At 32.6% G+C, this 18,870-nt stretch overlaps 1 protein-coding gene across 1 annotated transcript; it reads right to left on the minus strand.

Annotated features, from left to right (window-relative positions):
• Positions 1-5,675: 5,675 nt before the first annotated feature.
• LOC136982220 (major facilitator superfamily domain-containing protein 6-like) lies at positions 5,676-15,959 on the minus strand. Its single transcript, XM_067278661.1, has 6 exons — positions 15,947-15,959; positions 14,083-14,125; positions 11,599-11,694; positions 10,206-11,519; positions 9,823-9,975; positions 5,676-5,867 (listed from the first exon to the last, which is right to left on the minus strand). Coding segments are annotated over exons 2-6 (1,614 nt in total). The 5' UTR covers positions 14,084-14,125; positions 15,947-15,959; the 3' UTR covers positions 5,676-5,817.
• Between the last annotated feature and the right edge of the window lie 2,911 nt (positions 15,960-18,870).

Consider the following 18,870-nt stretch of genomic DNA (forward strand, 5'->3'; position numbering starts at 1 on the left):
GGCCACCAGTAATCACTATATTAACACGGTTAATGTTGTAGCCCACAATGAAATACAATACATAAATAAACGAAATTTGACATGTCGGGCTTGGTCCTTGCCACGCTCCTAGAGTGTGGAGACGGTCGAATCCTTGACGGCTATATTGAAAGGCCTTCCTAGTGCCCACAGGACGAACCGAATGGCCAAGTTAATATAAGCATCGGTCTGCAGTTCTGGAGAACACAAACTCGGGACAGGTGAGACACCTTAAAAAGTTTTCGAAGCTTATCTGATCCTGGATGTGGCCACCAGTGTCAGAGTGGATAAAACTACAGAATACTGCTACAGTAGTTGGTAGTGGTTTACACCTCTCCAACGAGAGAGTTTTCTTCACGTTTATAACACCAAAATAGAGGTCGGATTCCCATAAAAACATCCCGGGAGGCAACACCCTCGACCATGTGTCCCGTTATCTTAACCGAATAAACCAAACCGAGTTCATTGTGGCCAAAATAATAGGTATGATTAAAAAGACCTTAGTGCTCAAACGATGTAAAGAGTTTTTAATCTACAGTTCGAGGATGACATCATAATTCGTAATGCTCTTGAAAAATTATAGGGGCGATGCTGCAGATTTTCTCAATTTATCAAGAGCTGAGAGAGTCCTCCTTCATCTCTTACAGTCTGTAGTATACAGTACAGTCGGTAACGTAACCACATAGTATATATTACAAACTACATAACTTAATTAACGATAGGTTTCAGCCCTTTACAGGTTTTACAATGTGCTGAAACTTTAAATTAATTAGCCAACAAATCGTCATCTTAAGGCAACATAGAAAAGTATTCAACAAAATAATAATAATAATTCTTACCAGCGTCTTGTTTGTCCTCTATACTTTGATTGCTATATTTTGCTGTTTCACTGAAGATAGTTCGTCCTGTATGTATACTTACACTATTTTGTTGAAGAATTTCGCTTTATATCTCTCAAAATAAAATATTCAAATGTATCCAAGTGTTTTTTTTTAAAGCAGTAGACTTGATCTTCACAGAAATTTTCGCTTCCAATTGTCAATTGCGTAGTGAAATAATGTAGAATTCTTTCCCGATTATATATTTTTCTAATAATTTTCATATATACGTATATTTTAAGTACTGTACATAAATTACAAATATATAAATAAGATTTAAACATAAATTTCAAATACACAATACAATAATAATATATTATTTTACACATGAATAAAAACAATATCAACATTTTTTAAGATTTAAAATAAATTACAAATTTTAATTAATTCTTAATAATAGACTAATAATAATAATAATAATTTTATTTTATTCAATAAGTTTAATATAATTCTCATTTAATAATATAGCCTATATATATATATCATTAATTATTATTCATTTTGTGTAATTAATTTATGTTAATTTATATGCGTATTTAAATTAACCAATAAGAGCGGGAGATATGAGAAAATTCGTTATTTCTATTTTTGAAATTGACCAATCACGTTATATAATGCTTAAAAAGTTATTTGAGCTAAGAAACCGGTTAGAATTGTCCGTTTTAACAAGTTTTCGTTTTATAGAGAATTATTTTGATATTAATTTAGTCATCATCTAGCGAATTGGAGAAAAGTAGCGATATTGTATTACTTTCCAAACGATGAAATTATAATCTTAACAGAAGAAAAATGCGATAAACTACTGTGTAACTTGACACTTGAAGTCGATTGCAATTTGAACCCCGTTGGTTACTCCATTACGATTTAAAATTTAGGTGCTGTTACATCGAAATATACCGCTCAGATTAAATCAAACAATAGACTTCGGCATTAGACAGGTTTCCGCCGTTTAAATAATAGTACTTTATGTAGTAAGTATATCATTTCGTTCCGCTTACGCAAATTTTTGCTATAAATTATCTCATAAATTAGTATGTAATAATTTATGAGAGAATTTATTCCAATGAAAAACGAATACAATAAAATTTGTGCTATATGTTTTCCGGCTTGGTAGCTTTCCGCTTTAAACAGGTTTTTTTAACACCAAAAACGCTAGATTCTAAAGAATTTTTCCCGTTTATACAGGTTTCCGTTTTATTAATGTTCCATTTTGAACGGGTTTTACTGTAGTAAATACAGTATTATTTAGTAAAATCAGTCTAAAACATCCTCTACAACAATGAAATCTGACTTTAAAAACAGTAATAAAATAAATCTTCGAACAGAACTATTTCCCATACTATTATAAGTCTGAAACCTGTCTAATGGAAAAACAAGACTTTTTAGATACCAATTCTATAACAAAACCTGAATATAGAGGACATTTTCACCATATATTATAGATTATAATTAAAACACATTTCAAGGATATTAAGTATTTACACTGATTACTCCACTCCGTGTACATTTTTATATTTTCAACTTGTCTTTGAAACATGAAATTTTCATGATAAAGGAGTAACAGTTCTAAATATGAATTGTAACGTTTTAAATTGCTTTTCTACATTAATTTACCCTCTGTAAGGCGGGAAATTATCAATACAAAAGGATTCTTGCTGTTACAATTGCATCGTTTTAAGCAGGTTTTACTGTGGTTAATTCCTTTTATATTAACGAAATATAACAGTAAAATTCCGATTTTACTGTATATTTGGATCTGTCAAGCAAATATGAGTCACTGATCATGCAGTTGCAAGACGTAAGAGAACTGCAGTGTGATAGAGAAAGTGTTAGTTTGGTTAACCGGAGTTCTACTGCATAAAATACTACCACAAATTACACTTGTAATGTTTATTTACCTATTTTTCCGCGGAAATGTCCATCATTTTCATGATTGTTTGGTATAACTTTTCGCATTTTTAGCTTCTTATAATAACGTTCGTAACTACAGCTTTCGATCGAAAATAATATTTCCGCTCTGTACCTTCTAAGCTGTTATTTAATACATTAGACGTGTTACCTTACGGTTAACATTTGCCTAATATTACAGAAACTGATACAACTGTTCGCCAGAAATAGTTAAAACTCCCGCTACTAGTAAAGACTGCTTATAATAGTACGATAGAGTTGCGACAATAGAGGCTAAGCTCCGTCTATCCACCATAAACAAACAAGATTATACGGTTTTAACGGTTTATACGGTTTCAAACATCAGCTTAAGTTTGCTTTGAAAGTGATTGCTGAATTAAATACAATTATTTTTCAAGTTAAACAATTATCTAAAGTCTAAAGAATCTATTTACGTGCTAATAAAGTACTCACTATTTATTGTGAGGACCGGGTTTAACCCGGCCCAAAATCTTTTTTTTGTTAAAATCCCCTCGTGAGAAAGTGGAGAAACGGTCGAAATTGTAAGGATGTGCAGCCTTCCGCCGTCGAAACGCACTTCCTTTCCCTCCGGATCCAAACTGAGTCACGGAGATCGAATCATCAGCGATTCACCCACTATCGCGATTGGTGATCGAAGATAACGTGACCTGTAGTATATAAGGGGGGAAAGGCTGATAACGGGGTCGCTGAAGGTCCGCACAAGACGCCCGACCCGTAAGATCCGTCCCGAGAAACGAGGGCCGAAACCCGAAGCCAACGAAGCCCGCCGACGACGAGCCGACCCGACCGAACCGCCGGCTTACCTTCACGTCCGAAGAACCGATACGATTACTACTGCGATTAACATCGATATACCCTAGGAAGAGGTATGACCCCGAAATTTGTAAACTCTCTCTCTCGCGGTTAGGAACTAGACGCGTTAGATTTTTTGTATTTGTTTATCTGTCTGAATAAATCGTTGTTTGTTTTCACTATGGTTCAGTTATTTCGAACATCGCCTTAAACTTATCGACGAACCCACACACTTCCTCCACTCGACCTGACAATTAATTACCCAATCCCGACGAGTCGGGATATCATCAAAAATTTAGCCATCCTTTACAGTGGAGTGGGTCTTGCCGACCTGTTCGCCGAAGAAAAAGGAGGTACGACTCCGCTCTACCTCCCGGCGTTCCCACATTATCATTACATTAAAAATATCGAAAACACCTGACAGTATGTTAAACGTACGAAGGCATAGAAGGATGGCGATTCTCTACCACGTCACTAACAACCAATTAAAACAGACAACCTATTGTTGTCACTCTTCTTATCAAGTCACTCTAGTAGGAGGAAAGAGGTATAAAAATGCCTCCCAGAGCAATAACGTTCTTCTATTCTAGCATTGTTTAAATCTAACGCATGAACCAGGGGGTTCATAATCTTTGTCTAGGACTATTTTGGCCAATTCTGTAGTATATCTGTTATTTCGTACGCCTTCATGATGTTTTTGAATACCCGTCTGGAGTATTCTAGTAATAGCTCGAATATAATTGATTGTCTCCCCGAAAGACAGTATGGCGTATACCCTGGATTTTTCCAGCAAATCAACTTTATCTCTGTCATTGCATAAAAAACAGAGACCTGGACCAAGGTTATGAACCTCTCTGGTCTCACGCGTTATTTCCTAAACAATGCCAGTTTAGAAGAATGTTATTCCTATGAGAGGCATCTTATATCTCTTCCCATCTACCGTGTAACGGCGCCATCCTCGACATTCCCAAACAATATATCATTTTATACTCGAATAATCGACTAAAATCATGTAGAGATGCAGTTTATAATTTAAAATAATTAAATTATAAACTATAAATCGCCATACTTTTCACTATTACATTCAAAGGCTTCGACAATTATTCTTAATATAGCTTTTTTTTTCTACGAGGTGTTCGGAAATAAAACGTCAATTTTAACAATCGATTATTTATTATAACAGGGACACAATGCAGAGTTGCAATTTTTAATCAAAATTGTTATTTATTTAATTTAAAATATACGCCCTCCACCTCAAATTAATAGTGACTTGCCCCTGTACATCATACTTTTCCTTTGAGTCGTGCCAGTCATCTATCTCAAGGGTGGGCAACGTTTTTTATAACATGGGCCAGAATAAATTGTACGCTTCTTCCGCGGGCCGTAGTAGTTAATTGACGCCTTCTTGTGACCTGTAATTTTTTAGTCTGCAAATATGAAATAAATAAAAAAAGAAGTTAATTGCAGTACTACATTTATTTCTCTTATCGTTCTCGAAAAATTACAAAGAATTGGAAAAACAACTATTAATTAGTTAGTTATTTTTCCAATTTATAATCTATCAAACTTCTCGCGGGCCGGATAGAAACTTTTCGCGGGTCGTAGCTGGCCCGCGGGCCGGGGGTTGCCCACCGTTGATCTATCTAACTACGTTCTGAGATTAAAGAAGGACGACAGTGGGAATTTATAGGTCTACATTTTTTTCGAATTGCAGCCCAACAATGAAACTTAAAGAATAGTTACGACAGGAAACGAATAGTCGTCTATTCAACTCCAAGTCTGAGTCAAAAGTTTTTGTGTCAACTATCCTTATGCAAAGACCTCCCTTCCCCTTTGTTAATTTAACCCTTTTCATGAATTCATGCTGAGTCTACTGAAGAAGTTAACGGGCGGTATTTTCGAAGAACGAATTGTAAACACCACAGGCGATCAAGTGTAATCTACTTACACACTGCTTTTTTGTAAAGTGTCAGTTTCGGTGAGAAAGGAGCATTTTTCTTTTAATATATGTATATACAGACAAATATAAATTTTGTATTGATAAATAAAATTTAAAACTTATTATTTTTTAAAAAATAGTTATAATACATATTTTAATGTATTTCCAAGTTCATAATATTAATACAATATTTTTATATTTTTATTTTCGTCTATGTGACGAAAATTTAGCATTAGTTACATTCAATTAACGATGGTCTGATCAGCTGCAATCTTCAATCTTTGGCTTTTCTGCTTCTACTTCTTTAGTTTCTGATAAATAAGATTTCATCTTAGACAATTATACACAATTATTTTAAAATAAATAATAATTAAAAGAACAATTATTTATTGTGAATGCCTGGCTGTAATTTTTAACCATATTTTAATTAATTTAATTTAAATTATATGCTCTCCATCTCAAATTAGTACTGTAGCGGCTAATCTGTTAACTAATTAGTCCATAAATACAGATAAAATCTGCAGGAGAGATGGATTTATATAGAAGGGAAATTATTAAATATGGATAAATATTTTCCCAAAAATACAAAGTCTACAAAGTGTTTTGGCTTTGTATAGACAAATCTTAACCATTAACATTTTATTGAACTGTACTTAAACATATTTTTCTACATTCAATTATCTTTAATTTTTCATCTAAATGCTAATGATATATTTAAAATAAAGACAAGATTCAATAAAGAAATGTAGCAATTTGTATTACATGAAAATAAAAAGGCTACTTTATATACGGTATAATTTGAAATATTTATATAATATAATATAGAATACAGTGGGTAAACGGTTAACGACCATAATCCGTTCCAAGACCATGTTCGTTACCCGAATTCTTCGTTAACAGATTATCAATTTAACGTTGATTCTTATGGGAATTCAGATCAGTTTCAAGTTCCATTATGAGCATTTCAATGTCATCATTAACAAAGTTCCAAGGATTAATTTTGTTAATAATGTAGATATGCAAATTAAGAAGCTGTTCCAGAGTTCCACCATAGTCAGCAGATGGATATAAATACAACTGTTTTTTACCTATTGTGAAGAATTGTGATACTGTGTTCTTGGCGTCGGATCCTCAAAGAAAAGGTCGGCGTCAATTGTATTGTATGTATTTTTTAATGTCATTTGTCGGTTTTAAGTTGTTACCATCTGTCTCTGATTGGACAATTAAAAAGGATAATTTTGCAAAGACCCAAAATTATTTGTATGGTCATAATATTGATTTAATTTAATCAACAATTTTCAATGTCATCGTTGAGGAGAACTGGCATGCTTCAAACACCTTGAATTCTATCTCCTCGTGTGACAAATGTGGAGTTTGTTTGTTCAGTTTTCCAAAAATTTCTCTAACTTTCTCTTGAATGATAGTCATACTAGTTGCATCTCTTTTCTTTTCTCTTTCTTTTGTTCAAATTAAAAGCAATTTCTCAATGTTTTGATGGATAGAACATCTTTGTTTCTCAGATGTGATTTTCGTTACTTCTTTAGCTGCTTGAGCTTCTTGATTATATCTTTCTTAGCTAAGATTGTACCTACTGTAGATCTATTCGTGCCATACTGTCTAGCAATATCAGACATTTTCTGCCCACTCTCTACCTTGGCTATTATCTTGCTTTTGGTTCCTACGATGAGCATGGTTCTTGACACTCCACTCTTTTTAGAATTTTAAAATTCAATGTTATACATGAAAATTTTTGAAAAATTTCTGTTATGAAGGTCTACATCGCTACATACGTGCTCTAATTTCTAGAAGAAATAAACCAGCAACAAGTTGTTCAACTTTCCCGGCAACATTTAAAATTTTGGTAGCGACATCCGTTATCATATTTTGTTTTAATAACGTTTTATATTTTTACTATTATAAAATAGCCAGCGCCAGTATTTAACCAAGTAAGGTTATATCTAAATTAATATACTTCTGGAAACGAAGACTCGCTTGGGGTCCGGGTGGCGTAACTGGCAAGCGCACCGCACCACACGGCAAGAGAAGGTTGCGGGTTCAAGCTTCGCCCCAGGTCAGTTCTTTTATTCCAGAAGGTTCTAAATTATTTAATAACTTATTTATTTAATTATAATTATTAATTTACTTAAGAGATGGCGCCTACCGTCTACCTCTAGTGACAAATTACTTTGTGTTAATCATTTAACTAGCCATATTGTAGCCCGATATTTAGGCGATCGTTTGGTGATGTATCATAAAATAGCAATGAGATTAATTTTAAGAGTAGAAATGCTTTTATAAAGAAATCGTAAATTGTAATAACGAGTAAAACTCTTTACTAAGTCTGATCCCACTCGAGATACGACAGATGGCCTCCTTTATCTCCTCATCTCCTCGAACTTTAACCGCCAAAATTTAATAGTACTAATTTCCGTAATGCACAAACCTCCCGGCAAAATTTCGGAAATTTTTGACAAAGGCACAAGAGTTATTAAGCTTCAAAGTGGGTGAACAAAATTGTGACTCCACACAAACTAACACCCTACATACAGAAAATCCCTCGAATTGAAATCAAATTTTTCAAGAAAAAACCTACAACCAACGAGACAGATAGATGACAATGGAAATTTATAGGTCTACAATGTTTTCAAACTGTAACCCAATTAATAGTGTGACAACTGATTAAAATCACAATGTGATGCCAAATACAGCCAAACCATTGAACCCATTCATCCACTTATGTAACAAAAACCTTTTTCCACTTGAATTTTAATATAAAAACATTTCTATTTAGGTGTTTGATATGTGAAAAAACTCGGAAAACACCACCTTACCAGCCTACGTAATCAGTAGGGTTTCTCATTTCTCGGTCTTTTGCTTGTCCCGGGATTCCGGGATAAAAGTGAACTGTTTCCCGGGATCCCGGAAAATCCCGGGACAAAATTAATTATTTTTAAGATATACAAAATATCATGATATAATTATTTTTCATTTTTTAAAGTAATTTAATACGTTCTGTAACCTCCAAAATCATATTAATAATGCTGTGTAAGATATATATTAAAAATTACCTTTGAATTACGTAGAAATTTTCACAAATAGAAAATATTGATTAAAGTTTGCTGGAAACTGCATACAACACAACAAAAATGCTTTTGAATTGAATTGAAAATTTAAAAAAAAACAGATCAAACTTCTAACTTAGAAGGTAATTTTTGTTTTTTTAAAAATAAAATATAATACAAAATATTGTAAATTTTTATAAGATTTTAAAAAGCAAAGATGGTCAATACTCCGATCACTCAATCTAATTCTTATTTTAGTAATGAAAAGTCTCGCTACCGAGAATGCCTTTACCGATTCAATTGTTGTGATTGGAATCGTGTTTAATGCATTTAAGAGAAGACAAATTTTATGTGTTTTTCACTTGTATCCCGAAAGATTTCTAGTTCGTTTTCGAGATTTATTGCAGTACTTCTTTTGCTCTCGAGTATTTTTGATTTGTCTACCTTGGCTGCTTTAATAGAAACATCATATCTCAATAATTCGGCAGTTCGTTTGTCTTTAATAATCGGGTTATGAAGAAAAACTTCATACTTGAGACTTCGTACTCGTTTGTATCCTTGCCCAATTTCCACAACTTGGCGTTACGCAGTTATTGAAGCTACTGGGCATGGTTAAAAATTAACACAACGTAAGCGCAATTATTACAGATATTACAGGTAAAGAATTTTGAGAGTCTTGCCACAAATAAGCTACGTATTGATTATTGATCATTTGTAACGTGCCATAAAGAGGAAAAATTAAAAAAACTAATAAGTAGGTTTAAAATTAATAAATACAAATGTATTCTGACAGTTTATGAGTTAATTATACTTTCTGTTTGCAAAATTTCCTCAATCTTAACACAAAATAAGAAAAAAGTGAATTTTTAAGTAATTTGCGGGATTTCCCGGGATAAGAAAAATTTTCAGGGATATTTCCCGGGTTAAAAAAACAACCGGGATCCCGTTTGAGAAACCCTAGTAATTAGGTGCGAACCCGCGACCAACTTAGTAGCAATAATCAGGGGTTTTATTCACTCTGTAACTGAACTGGTGGATGCTATTCGCTACAACATTATTTCATTACACTAGAAGTAATTTCTTCATACTAACAAATTATTGTTACATTAACTTTACGTGTTTATATTACTGTTACTACAAGACAGAGTAATTATTAAATGTATAATTAATTTAGTACTGTTAGAAATATAAACAAAAAGAGTACCTTTAATAACTGAATCTTCTCCAGCTATAAATAACGTAACACATTTATATACAGCGGCACAACCTAATCCGGAATATCCTGCAATGCGATAAGTCATACGACCACTATATTTATCGAAACCGATTCCTCCCAATAAACTTCCCACTCCTACACCTGAAAACAAAATAATAAATTTAATTATTATAATTTGTGTACAGGCAATAATTATAAATATACTTTCAAACAGTGCTTATTACAGCGACTGTTGGTACTTAGATTGTTTTAATAAGCAATTAAATACAAATGAATAGTTTTATATTGTTTAAATTATTTTTAGAACACAATTCTAGTGAATTATATAACTAAATAAATATCTAATATAGAAAAACATTAATGTTTCTTACCTAAACCGTTAAATACTGCTCCCAAAACAGTTTGCATGGTGGCTTCTGTACCAGGTGCAGCTGTGAGTTTTCCATACGAAGTCATAACTGCATAAAGTAGACCGAAAGAAGGTCCTTGCACCATATATGCCGGTAATATCCACCATGGTTCATAGATGTAAGAAGCAGTTAGAAACCATACAGAAAGTGAAATGAATGCCAAGCTCATGCTGTTGTCTCTTCCAATTCTTTTGATGATCCAACCAGAAATTAACATAAAGGGAATATCACTAACGAAACAAATTACTCCTTCACAAATTCCAATTAACATCATGCTACCTCCTAATTCTTCCAAGTACCAAACCGAATATTTCCACTGTAAGGCAGATAATAATCCCACAAAAAACACACCCGTAACGAAGAATAGAGAATGGAGTTTTACAAATGATTTCGTGATATCTTTGAATATATTTTTCGATGATGACTTTTCTTTTTTCATATCTGTAAATTTCAGTATGATGATATCAATTAACATTAGAGGTATCATCATGTAGAAACACAAAGAAAAGTCAGTTTTTCCTTTATTATTGACATTTGCATAATCTAAAATATATCCTGCAAGAAAAGACATGGTACCATAACCAGCTGAAGTCCATAATATTTGTTTACCAAACTGATTAATCCTTCCTTCCAGAGCTTCGTAACAGGCAGCATCTGATAAGGCAGTGATAGCATCTGCTATAATATCACCAAGTGTTATTAAGATAACAAATATCCAGAATTGATAATGAACAAACGAATTGATACGTTGATTGTCTTTCATCAAACATTTAACACTGAAATTATCATATAACTGTTGAGAACAAATGGAAATTGTTATATTATCCCCCAACGTTATGTTCGATACTCGTAAAATTTGGGAATTATTTAAAAATGACCCACTCGTGACGTTAAATAAATCGCTTTTATTGCAACTTTGGCATTCTTTCTGGCACTCCAAATTCTTATTTTCTACATTTTTCATTTTAAATTGAGAAGATTCGATGAAAGTAAAAGAGTTGCCTTCATCGCAATGAAGTTTGACACCAGCAAAAGAGTGTGTCCTTCTCTCAATTACGGGAATATAATTGACCGAAAAGTGGACAGGTGCAAGAATAATGGTTAAGACGATGATAATGAAGGTAATCTTCTTGAATTTATCAGTAATGTACCCAAACAGTGGATTAAACAACAGACTAAGAAATGGAAGTACTGTAAACATCACACCCAATCCTGTAGCATTTATTCCTATCTTCTTAGCTATTAGTGGGAAGTAAATCGTAACCGATCCCATAGCTAAAAAGTAAAATAAATATAAAATATATAGTATCTATAAACATTAATTTACTTATTACCTTATTGTCCATATACGTACCTAAAGAATTGAACAAGTAGTGAAGTTTCATTGGTAACATTTTCTTGTCGATGGTGCAATCAGGACGTTTAAATATGGCCATGTTCAATGACTTCACTGTTTAAAAATATAATAACGTTAAATAAATTATTACAAGATACATAATTTAATCTAGCAATCAATGCAGTGGATTTAAACTATAAGCAAATGGCGATTACGACGACTAATGGCTGAAGGGCGATTCACACTATACGCATTTGTCTCACACAGAATTGCCGTAGCAGCAAGTGTTGTTGGGTTGCAAATTCACATGCCGGTTAGAAAATATACGTAATATGCACATTAAGGGATTGACAGCGCCAAATTTAATCCTAGTTGCAGAATTTTGATATATTTTTTTCTCGAAAATCGAAACCTCATACTCGATACCAAATTTAGTTTAGATTTCAGATTTGCATGATAATTGCCCACTAAAAGGAAGCTTTGAACACCTATTTTTCTCTTTTCTAGCTCTGTTATAACAGAGGGAAAGTATGGCAATCGGTCAAAAAAAAATGACCACCCCTAAGAGTTTTTGGACTCGCAGATCTTGAAATGTTGAGAAATGCAAAAAAATTCGAGTTTATTTTTCTATGCGTATGGTTGTTAATATGTATGGCACAATTTTGTTCACCCTGTTTGAAGCGTGGTAACTCCTGTGCTTTTCATCAAAAATTTCTGAAATATTGCAGGGAGGTATTAGGGGATCGATGCTATTAAATTTTGGTGGTTAAAGGTCGAGGGGATGGGGAGATAATAGGGTTCATGTAAGGTCGGACTTAATGACGACTTTTTCTACTCTCAAAATTAAGCTATTTGCCATTTTATAATAATTAAACATATAAAAAGTTCTTTAAAATAAAATATCATAACAGATGGCGCAGTTTTAAATATTACCGGAAAACTTAATCAACTTGTTGCTGGATTTTAAAACTTTGAATTAACATTAATGTACATCTATAATAGAAGAAAAAACAATTTACAAAGTCGTGCCGTTGAAGGTAACGTGTCTAAATGTACACTAATAACCTGCTATAAACATTTATTTTCTTGTTTATAGAAGTTTTTGTCTTCAATTTAACTCAGGTTACGTTATAAAAGTAAGTAAATCAAGTTAGTTATGTAACTATAAATATGTGACTATAATTACTCTCAAGACTGGTATTACTTCTAATGAATTCTTTAGAATGTAATAAATAGTCTACATATACAGTAGATCCTGTTTTTTGCGACTTAATTGTAAACCGTCGTAAATCGAGGTTCTTTCTGAAAATACGATTCATAACACCTAAATAGATGCTTAATAGAGGGTAAATAGGTTTTCTCTATATGTATAGATGTTTGTGTGTGAAGGGAAACACGATTTTCTTCACCCATTTCGAAGCTTAAATAATTAAAATTTATGAAATTTTTCAGGGAGGTTTGTGCATTAGGATCATTGTCGTCATGAAATTATGGTGGTTAAAGGTCGAGGGAGTGGAGAGATACAGGATGATCATAAGTCACATCTGGAATGACCCCACTCCAGACATGACTTATGACATTACGTGTTTGCAGCTATTGTGTGTCTCTATTGTGTTTGCAGCTTAGTGCTTTCAAACTAAATATTCTACTGTGCAATTCCACAGTTAATTAAGGTAATTGTTTAGTTTCTTAAAAAATAAAACAAACAATTAAAGGAAGGATATCAGATGTCACGTGTGTTCAGGAAGGTACGAGTAAACCAAATCTGCCAGGACAGAAAAGAGATGATAGATACCACCATAAAGGATCTAGTTCATCGTTTATGTCACATCCTTTTGATTTTATAGATATCACCTGTACCATAAAGGTGATATCTATGAAATCCTTTGTTATGAAGTTTGAAGTCCTTTCTTCTGAAAGATTTTTGAAAAAAAATCTACCAGAACAAAGGACTACATACTCATAGATAAGGTGCTAAGAAGATTTCACAGCAGAGTCACTATAATATGAGAAGGAATGTTTAATACGAATGTATCGAACAGTCCTTGCCACAGGATCTTTATAACGATTATTAATAATAAATATGAAATTGTAATTTAAATTTAATTTTTAAAACAACTAATTTTATTGTTACAACTTTTCCGAGTAAACGTTGTAGGACATATTACATAATTTTTTTCTCTGTTAATGAACTTTGTATTTGTTGCCATGTACTAAATGCAAGGTCAAAGTTGATTTATACAAATGTTTATATAACGGAAAGAGATATATATTAAAGTTATTTACACATTTTTTTAAAAAACAGGACGCATTTAAGTATAGTTCAGTTTCGTATATTTGACAATTCCCAATCTATTGGAATTGTAATTAAAGATTTTAAATATAATTTAAGATTTATATAAACTGTACAATAGTTAATTAGAAAAAGAATAAGTATTGTTATTGTAATTAAATTAATAAAACTATGTTGAAGGAAAACTAACATATACATTTCAGACTTACTGTGATAATCCCTGTGTTTTCTGGTGACGTCCTGTTTGCGATTCTAGAAAGAAGAGAGATGTTTAGTTAATTTTTTCAAGTTTTAAACAGTTGAATGAATGTTTATGCTGAAGATTCTGCGTAGATAATAATTAGCCTATTGTAAACAGTGTTTATATTTGACTGACGTTTATACGATTTGAAATGTATGGATTAATATTGTTTAAATAGCATCTGAATGGCCTTTAAGCATCACTTTGATGTTATGGAAATCTTCAAAATTTTATTAATAATTTGTCCTGGATATATCAGGATTTATCTCTTGCCATTCAGCCTGGCAAAATCCATTAAAAAGTAGCCATTTGATATCCTTTTATTAATTCCAGTAACCAGGAGGATTCTCGATCCATGGGCATATAAGGCTTGTTGTTGCAAATTGTCATATTTTGATTAATTACTTTCAAAATCCGGAGAAAATTGGTTAAAATATTAAACTGTATTGCTTTTATGATAAGATGCTTTATATGGCAAAGAGAATATATGATTAAAGTATCCTTTTTTTTCATTTTTCGATTCATAATGATTGGGTAAAACAGCAAGAGAGATATCCTTATGTATACAAAAATTGTTTCAATTATGAGAAAAAAAAATATATGTATCAGAATATAGAATACAAGCGGCTAATAAGTTATATTTTTATCATCGTGTGATAATAAAACTAAGTTTTGTATATCTTAGAAGACGGTATGCATATAAAGGTGGGTTGGGTTGTCTGAATGAGGCAACGCAACACAAGGGCATTCAAGAGTCATGGACCCCTATCTGGGCATTAGAATCTGATGGGCGCGTGTAAAATGGTAGCAGATGGCATGCCAAATGTTCAAGTGGTTTATCGTGGGTCATTTTAGAATAATTCGAATGATGGTAGATTGTTCTGCCATATCAAGCCGATTCAAGGCCAACAAAAATAGTTTTTTTTCTATTTTAAATTTTTTTCGTTATGTCGGAAGTAAGAGGGTCTTTTTTTCCATACTAATCGTGAATTCGGTCAGGTATCAAACCACAAAATATAGTAATCACAAACCAATCATGCAATCTAAGTACAGTTTGAACCTGTTTACCTAGCGAGGCGAGAATGGGGAAAATTCGAGATAAACAGGTTTCGAGATATAGAGTTCCTACACAGTAAACATTAATAAGATTTGATTGGAAGACGGTATTTCATTAATACAATAGCGAGTTCAGTACATACCTGTAGTAGATATAAATAAAACATCTTCGACATACCTTAACAGTAATAGACGTCCGACTTTCTTCAACCAATAATAAGCAACCCAAAGTCGTATCCAACAAGAGAAAAGCATTAATTGCGTCATGTACTGTATTACAAGAAATGTTTCTCAACTACAATTTATGCAAATATATTCACCGGACTCTGAATTTACAATTGATACTTCGGTCCATAATTTGAGATAAACATGATAATATGATTATATAAACTAATGTATACTACTTTTATGTACTTAATTTAGACTGAAAAACGAAGGAAAAAATTAAATTCCGAGATAAACATCTTCGTTCCGGTTTGAGATAGACAGGTTTAATTGTATTACTTGCACATAAACACGCACATTAACAGTATTATTACTTATAAATTTGTTAAATATTAAATCACATTCGCTAAAACCTGTGTAAACCGGAATCGCGCGGTGTCGAATATTTTCTTCCGGTTTGACAAATTTCTGTTTTATTCAGGTTCCGCTTTAGACAGGTTTTATCGTATATGATATTGATAAATCGATTTTAAATATTAAATTAATTTTAAACTTAATTAATTCTCAGTTATTTACTTAATTTATAAAGGAAAAGAACACGTCTTTCTTACCACGTGTATTTGTTCCGACTGCAAGAAAATAAAATGCGTGTATAATATTAAATTGCTACCTTTAACTCTTCCTGTCTGTACAAGTTTTTTTTCTCTGGAAATCTTTTTATTTCATACGTCAAAGCTTTATGTGTGTTACATCTGTATAACCTTGTATTTAGCTATTTTCTATAGAAGTTAAATTTAATAGGAAAGTATGTGTTACTATATTGCAGCTATATCTTTCTAATTTACTTTCATTCAACTTTCTTTATTCTCTATTTTTTTATAAATAGCTTTTAACTGTTAATTAATTTGATTCACTAACACAAGGTGTGTTACCATTTCAACACTTGGCAGTATTTCATCTTTATTTAGTTCACTGGTTCTCAAACTTATTTCGACCATCGCCCACTTTGAGATTAAAAAAATTCCTAGCGCCCCCATATTTTTTAACTTGCCTTTTTACATTACCATCTGTTGCGTATCTTAAAAACAGTTGCAAATATAATGTTTAAACATGCATTATTATATGGATAGGATAGATAGGGTGTGATCTATATCTTATTTCTGAGATCAAAGAATGTTTCAATGAGAGGAAACATATTTAGAAGTATTTTTATTAACATTAAAAGAAGGCTTTGAATTTAAAACTTATCTAATGTGAAGGATGAATCTGATGTATTTCGACCAGTTTGTTAATATCAGGGTCGAATTCACTTAAAATCAGCCGTAAGTAGCCGCAGCCGATTTCTGTTTTTAGTTAGCAACGTTGCTACAGCACTAAATCCACGTTCACACAAATACGACGATGGGAATGCTATCAGAAATCGTTGAACAACTGACCATAACTCAGGGTACAGTTGAGAGATTTGCTTCTGCAGCCAAAATTCTTGGTAGCCATTCTTGAACTTTCATTTTTAGCATATTTATGCAATAATGTTACTATAATAAGTTCATTCATGCTATAATATAAGTCAACGTGTTAGAAATATTCAGGTTGTGATCTTCAATAAAAATTAAAAAATATATAGATTGTCAGCATTTTATATATATTATAGTCAGATTTTTGTAAATAGAATTTGTCTGCCATCGCCCCTCTAGATTTCCTTACTGCCCCCTAATTTCCTTTGAGCCTTCTACTGCCCCCCTGAAAGCCTCCAGCACCCACAAGGGGACGTTATCGCCCACTTTGAGAAACGCTGATTTAGTTGATCAACTAAATAAAGATGAAATACTGCCAAGTGTTGAAATGGTAACACACCTTGTGTTAGTGAGTCAAAAAAATGTTAATTAATTATAAACGTTTGCACGTAAGCTACGTAACAATTTATAACATAAATCAATCAAAATATCAAATTTATATATGACTTCGAAATCCTCGTAGGTTCGGCCATTCATCGCGCGGTTATAGCGGCCGAATTGTGGGAGTAGGACCCAAAATATCCGGAACATATAACCGAAACCCTTTTACTTTCCTGGCTCCATTATATATAACAGAGGGAAAGTATGGCGATCGGTCAAAAAAAAGACCCCCATTCAAAATTTTCACTTTTTGGAATTTTTACTTTTTGGGGACCTTGAAACGTCGGGAAATACAAAAAATTTAAGGGTAATCTGTATGTATAAATGTTAGTGTGTGTGTGTGGGGAGGGACACGAATTTGTTCACCCTGTTTGAAGCTTAATAACTTTTGTGCTTCTTGTCGAAAATTTCTGAAATTTTTCAGGGAGGTTTGCGTATTAGGAAGATCGAGGCTGTTAAATTTTGATGGTTAAAGGTCGATGGAGTGGAGAGATAAAAAGGATCGTGTGTGTCTTTAGTAGTGTCTGACTTAATAAAGATTCAACCCCTTATTATCACTTATAAATTTCTATAAAACCCATCTTTACCCTCAAAATTAAACATTTTGCTATATTATAATTAGGGACGACCCGATACTGAAGATCGGATCTGGTATCGTTACATTTCTCACAGAAGCCTACAATTTGTATATTTGCTTTGACATTTGTAGAATTTGAACCCAATGAAAAACTTTCAATGTAAAGAAGCTATTGTATTTTACCTCTTCTCCAATGACGTATCTTCCCTTATTTCGTGTAGAGTAGTACCAACAGAGTCCATTAATATAACTATAGTCTAGGGTTCCTTTTGTATATATAAGGCATAATACAAGTGTAAACTGCCTTGAGCTAATTTACTACGAAATATTAGAAACGTTGTCTGATTATAACAAAGTTATTTACTTAATTTATACGATAAGAATAAAACATCTTTCTTTCCACGTGTGTGTGTGGTGTATTACGTCTGTATAAACTTGAACTAACTGTATAACTATTTTCTAAAGAGGACAAATTTAATAGGAACGTATATTTTGCTACCTATCGCAGCTACTTTTTCTAATTGCTGTCCTTATTTTCTTCAACTTTTTTTTATATAACTTGCACTTTTTATACATGACTTTTACGTGTTAATTAACCAAAAACGTCTACACATAAGTTATGTAACAATTTATAACATAAATCAATGAAAATATAAAAAACAAAAGCGTTAGAGAAACCTCTTCTATGTGGCTTACAAAATTACGTTCGATTTCAGAATTTGTTCGATCGATTTTTATTAAACTTTGCCACTTTCCATTAATTGCGATGAGGAATCTTAAAACATTATAAAAATGGAGTCCATGTCTTTGTTTTTGATATACAAGATTGAAGGAGAAACAAGTCGCTTACACGTCTATGGGCTTATAGAATTGAGTTCGTTCTCATAATTTGATGGGCCAATTTTGATAAAACTTTGACATTTTCTATTAATTGCTCTAAGGAATCCAAAAATGTAATATGGGTCCATATAAACGTAGAAAATAGGGGCCCACGTCGGCATGTACAGTACAAGGATCGCCTTTCTCGTGGCAGGCAAGTGCAAAGTTCGCCTGTGTACAGTGG

The sequence above is a fragment of the Centruroides vittatus genome, unplaced genomic scaffold, assembly GCF_030686945.1.
Source record: "Centruroides vittatus isolate TY-2023 unplaced genomic scaffold, ASM3068694v2 contig_817, whole genome shotgun sequence".
Taxonomy (NCBI): Eukaryota; Metazoa; Arthropoda; class Arachnida; order Scorpiones; family Buthidae; genus Centruroides; species Centruroides vittatus.

Coding starts and splice junctions, on each gene's coding strand:
- LOC136982220 (XM_067278661.1), bottom strand. Junction 9,976..10,205: donor AGCAGTATTTAACGGTTTAG/GTAAGAAACATT, acceptor TTTTGTTTTCAG/GTGTAGGAGTGGGAAGTTTA. Junction 5,868..9,822: donor AGAAGATTCAGTTATTAAAG/GTACTCTTTTTG, acceptor CTTATTTATCAG/AAACTAAAGAAGTAGAAGCA.